This window comes from Pan paniscus, chromosome 13, assembly GCF_029289425.2.
Source record: "Pan paniscus chromosome 13, NHGRI_mPanPan1-v2.0_pri, whole genome shotgun sequence".
In the NCBI taxonomy this organism is placed as follows: domain Eukaryota; kingdom Metazoa; phylum Chordata; class Mammalia; order Primates; family Hominidae; genus Pan; species Pan paniscus.
In genome coordinates this window covers 68,047,268-68,053,267 of record NC_073262.2, presented here as the reverse complement: position 1 = coordinate 68,053,267, position 6,000 = coordinate 68,047,268, and the positions used below count along the sequence as shown (strand labels likewise).

General features: G+C 35.1%; 1 protein-coding gene across 3 annotated transcripts in view; it reads right to left on the bottom strand.

Moving 5' to 3' along the window:
* Window positions 1-419: 419 nt before the first annotated feature.
* Window positions 420-6,000, bottom strand: part of SCN2A (sodium voltage-gated channel alpha subunit 2) — a 152,032-nt gene continuing 146,451 nt past the window's right edge. For all 3 annotated transcript variants that reach the window (XM_055108684.2, XM_063595424.1, XM_055108683.2), the window contains exons 26-27: window positions 5,456-5,726; window positions 420-3,843 (exon numbers count right to left, since the gene is read on the bottom strand). In XM_055108684.2, the coding sequence (XP_054964659.1) occupies window positions 2,648-3,843; window positions 5,456-5,726 (1,467 nt within the window). In that variant the 3' untranslated portion in view covers window positions 420-2,647. The remainder of the gene's footprint in view (window positions 3,844-5,455; window positions 5,727-6,000) is intronic.

Genomic DNA, 6,000 nt, shown 5'->3' with positions numbered 1-6,000 from the left:
AAAAGAAACAAGGAGAATATCCTAAATGAAAAATACTGAGAGCGCAAGGAAAGGATAGAAGGATATAAAGAAAAGTAGATCAAGAATACATAAGGAAGAAATTGAAATGGAAAAGTGAAAAAAAGAACAATAGGTGGACAGGAAGGAGAAAAGATGCACAACTTAAAATGTTAGTCAATTTTTTATTAATTTTTGTAACTTTCCACTACTCTACCTGATGCCATATCTAGCTTTTTGGCCAATATTAAAGTAGTTATCCAATACACTCTTCTTAATTAACTTCCATTCCATGAAAAAATTGAAAGATGAATTATAGTAATTAATGTGTGTTCTTTACATTTGTTTTTCAGATAGATTATTTTTACATGATAGAAATCTACCTTTAAATGGCATTTCAAAGATAGAAACAAAGACAACAATTAAATACAAAAACAAAAGCGAAACCTTTATTCTTTTGGCTTGATTGTAATGTGGTTTACCGTTCTTTATGGTAACAGCATTTTCCTGCATGCATTTCACCAACACACTACAAGTCAATAGCTTTAGTATAAAGAATCTACATTTATTGTTGCTTGTGAAACACAAAGTATTTTGCTGTAACTGGTAATATAACTTCACTACCTGGTTTTGTGGGAGAGGAAAAAAAGCTGGGATCCCATATTATATCTGATACAGTTCTAGTGCCATATGGGTCAATAAGATCTATCTGTGTAAACAAACATTGGAAAAGACTGATGAGTACTGAATAAAAAGACTAGGTGGAAACATTGGATTCAAGCAATGCCAAGAGTATCAGCTGATTTTTTTTTCTTTAAGCCTCTTTCAATGATAAGGCATTACTATTGAAAGCAAATAAACATTGAACTCAGTTTGAGATTTGTTTCACATTGAAATGTGTGCAAGTTTACAGTACTAATAAAAAAGCAGAAACCTACACTGCATCCTAGTCCTTGCTTCTTATTTTGTGAAGTGCTTCAATTTAAAAGTGCTAGGAACAGAAACTAACAATAGTGACTGTGACATCCACCTGAAGATACTTTTAATTTCTCATTTTATGTACAAAAGGCTGAAAAATAAAATAAAATGAACTTTTTACAGTATTTATATTTTCTTAGAAAACTCTAACCATATATTTTAAACAGATTTAAGCAGCTTGCAACATGTTTGTACAGTCGGGCTTTTCATCATTGAGTGTTCAATTAAGGTTGGAAGAATAAAAAGCAAGAAGCTCTTCCTTGTTTGCTGCAACCTATTGCTTAATGACATGAAGAATGAGGTCTTGGTAGAACAATTTGCTTCACTTTACCACTGATATATGGCTTCCCATATTAGACTTCTGAACAGTGGAAGGAATAAGATACAGCAGCATAGGCAAGATAAACATGCAGCAGTGACAGCTTCAAACTATAATGGAACCAATTACATCATATTACCTGTTGAAAGCTTGCAAACTATACTTACTGTGGTACATATTTGATGCAATAAGTAGTGTGCTTAAATCATCATTTTTGTTTGCTCAAACATGCACCACTGGGTAAAATTACTATTTACAAAGCAGACTTTTATTTTTTAAATTGACATATACTATGTCAACCTTACCAAGAGCAGAAGATGGCTAAACAATACTGCAGGATAAAGCAGAATCAACTTTATAAAGTGGTGGTGGGGATGTTTTTTGGTCAATTCAGGCTTCTTAGAAAGGACTGATAGGATATTTTTATTTTATGCCAAAGGACACTTATCAAAAATGTGATAGTCATGCTGCTGGGACTGTGAATGACAATGTAATGGTATGTGTATATCTCTGTGTGTGCATGTGTGTATACATATATATGTATATACACGCACATATACATATATACATATATACATGTACATTTAATGGGTTATGTAAAAATAAAACAACTCTTTAATGCTTGTGATTCTATGGAACATTTACAGGCACATTAAATTTTTTCTGGATGAGACACCTTAAAAATACGAATAGCTATTTAAGCACCTCAAAAATCTAAAAACATCCTGAAACAAGAAGTAAACTCTTTCCTTTTGTGATGTGATTTTTTTTATGTGTGAATGAGAATTGCAGCATGCCTCCATTTAAAATATATCCAGTTATACAATACAATAGAGAAATTTAGAATTCCCTCCCTTTAATCCCTCTCCCCAAACACAAACCCATTTACAAAAATAGTCACATATAATAGTAAACAACCTGTGAATTAAAAAGAAAAGTGAAAATTCACAGCACACGTTTTGTAAAAATATGGCAGGTGTGGCAGTTAAAACATAAACAGTGGTGACAATTACTATTATCAAGTGTCACATGTTGAATTTACATAAAAATTTAACTTCCCTCCCCCCTTTAAATTGGTTCCTATCGTCTGAGTAGCCATTACGCCTCTGCTCTTCAGCAGTGTCAGCTGGTTGTGAAAATAGAAACCTCCCATCGATACTATTTCTCCAGTTTACTGAGTTCCAGTTTGCTGACCAGAGGTCTCTGTCTTGTTATAGGCACTGACCTTAAGTATACATTTGTAAAAACAGTCAGTTTGGCATAGACCTCCTGTGGGAGTCCTGTTGACACAAACACATCACCATCACGGGCTGTAAACAATTGATCACAAAATGGAAAATTCTTGGTTTCTTTTTACTTTTTACTTTCCCTGATATCTTTCCCTTTGTCTTCCTTTTCTGATTTGTCTTTTTCAAATTTTTCTTTTTCCGGTTTGGTCACACTATCATACGAGGGTGGAGACGTGGTGGAAGGCGTCATATCGGTTTTCTCTGGAGTTGAATTCTCATTCAGTTTATCAATGAGAGTATCTTCTTTGATGGGTGTTCCATCACATTCTTTGCCTTTGTCTTTCTTGTATATACTTGATACCTTTTTAACTTTTTGCTTCAAGAGGTAGCGTCTGTAAGCCCTCTGGATAATAATAGCAGACACCTCCTCTTGTTTGCGTTTCAACGTGGTCGTAATGGGCTCATAAGAGACTTTGGAGGGGTTTGATGCCATGAATCGCTCTTCCATCTGTATTCGAAGGGCATCCATCTCTCCACTCTCACCCAAAACACGCTTTGTAAAAGCAAATAAGATGTCAAGACAGTGGATCCGGTCACCACTCACCATGGGCAGATCCATGGCAATGAGCTGGACTTTGTTGGGTTTTGCTATGAGAAGAGGAGGATCCAGGGCATCTGCAAAATCAGAGAGTTTGGCAAACTCTATAAACTGGGTCGCATCGGGATCAAACTTCTCCCAAACCTCATAGAACATCTCAAAGTCATCCTCACTCAGAGGCTCTGCACTTTCTTCAGTAGCAACACTGAAGTTCTCCAGGATGACCGCGATGTACATGTTCACCACAACCAGGAAGGATATGATGATGTAACTGACAAAAAAGAAAATCCCAACAGATGGGTTCCCACAGTCTCCCTTAACTGAGCTTCCAGGGTGATCTTTTTCAGGGTCACAGTCTGGAGGTCCACTATTAAGAATAGGTGCTAGCAATCCATCCCAGCCAGCAGAGGTTGTAATTTGGAACAGGCAGATCATGCTGTTGCCAAAGGTCTCAAAGTTGAACATGTCATCGATCCCAACTTCCCTCTTAACATAGGCAAAGTTGGACATCCCAAAGATGGCGTAGATGAACATGACCAGGAAAAGAAGGAGGCCGATGTTAAACAACGCAGGAAGGGACATCATCAAAGCAAAGAGCAGCGTGCGGATCCCCTTTGCTCCTTTGATCAGACGTAGGATTCGGCCAATCCTGGCAAGACGGATCACTCGGAATAGGGTAGGGGACACAAAATACTTTTCTATCAGTTCAGCCAGAAACATTCCTGTAGAAAATCAACAAATAACAAAAATATTGTTATACTTAATAGTAGCAAATGAAAGTTTACATAATTACATTAGTTTTACAAAATGTGAACAGGACAGTTAGGTACATGTATATATGCAAATAATCTGCAATGTTTGTTGAGCAAAATGAAACTGGTATGTTTGGTGTTATAACATTTACATCTTTATATTAAATGAAGATAATAAGGGCCATTTTTCCTAGTTCAAGGAAAGCATCTATCAAAAAAATGACTCAACCCTGGAAGGTCCAAAGACATCATGAAGCATACAGTGGCCAAGTACAGAAATTAATTTATATGTCCAAAATACTAGTTCTAGTATTTGCATAAGAACTAAAGGTGTATGATTTTGGGTCAGGAATATGAGAGTTCTTTACTTTCTGAGATTCTATGTTATTTGGGCGTAGGCAGCGTGATGTACAGAAGAAAATATAGGCTTTGGAGACAGATGTACTTGGGACTGAATCCTGGCACTTGCTTTTATGCATGAGTAAATGGTGATAATATCAACTTTTTCTTGTGGTCAAACTGAACATTTACTAAGTCTTTTCTTCATGCTAGGCACAGTGCTAAGTGCATATATATACATAATCTGATTTAATCCTCACAACAACATTTTACAGAAAAATTCCTTGCAAAACCAGAGATTGGAGAGCTGAGGTAACTTCTCTTAGGTCACTGAGAAGGTAAGTAGTGTAAATAGGGAAGCTCCAGGTCAGATCTCAAATCTTACCTCTTAATGCTACCTCATAGCACTTATGTGAGAATCAAATGCAATGGAACATTGTTACAATGTTCTATTCGACTAAAGAAAGTAGTTTAAAGAGTGCTATATAATTTTCCCCTCCATGTGAATGTTCTGTTTCCCCAAATAGGTAGAACCTTCTCTTAAATCTTCTTATATTTACTTCCAGTACCTCATTTAATATCTTATACATAAACACTGTATATATATATTTTTTCCAATAAACCTTTTGCATTCCTAGGACTTAATGTATGTATGTATCCTAACATTAATGTATCATTGATGATAACAAATCTGTTTTGGATTTTCAAACAAAATATCTGCTTCCAAAAAGAGATATTGCAAACCACAGAAAACTGTCTGCACCCAAAGATAACATGAAACTTATATATGTGTAATTATATATATAACTGCACATATACACTATTCCAATTATTTAAGAGGTCATATTTATGAATTATGTGACTACTTCAAATGATTTATGTATATATGTGTGTGGATTGGTTGTTTATTCAAAGCAGTAACTGTCAATACCACAGGAGTATGACCAGGTACAAGAGTATTCTACCAAAGTTGCAGTTATTGTCTTCTGAGATGAGAATAGATGAAAATATTAAATGAGAATAAATGAAAGCTGAAAATATAAATTCCTTGTATTCCACTCATCATTTCAAGCACAGCATGCAATTAGAGAAATGGCAAACTAAAACTAAAACAATGGACTATTAGATTTTTATTTGGGAGTTTGGGATGAATGAGAAAGATTAGTGAAAAACACCTCTAAAGTTTTAAAACACACATTTTTACCACTATATTCCTTAACTGAATAAAAGCACCTCTTCTTACCTACAATGGAGAGAATGACCACCACAAAATCAAAAATATTCCATCCAATAGTGAAATAGTAGTAACGAAGAGAGATCAGTTTCAGCACACATTCTCCAGTGAACAGAACAATAAACACCAGATTAATCCAGTACAGAATGTTTGTCATTTCTTGACTCTGGTCATCGGTTTCCACCATCATGGTGACCATGTTAAGGCAGATGAGGATCATGATGCTGATATCAAAGACTTGTTTGGTTACAAAATCAAAGACCATTCCTTGGAATTTGTTCTGGAACAAATAATATGTAAAAGTTCCATTAGAAACCTTAAAAAAATCGAATTCAATTCTTCTGATTTTAAGAAAGCAACAAAAAATGTAGCTTTTATAAAAACACATCTTTAATCCTCACAACATTTTACAAAAAAAAAATTCCTTGCAAAACCAGTGATTGGAGAGCTGAGGTAACTTGCCTTAGGTCACAAAGCAGGTAAGTAGTGTAAATAGGGAAGCTCCATGTCAGATCCCAAATCTTATCTCTCTCTCTCTTTTTTTAAATTTTTTT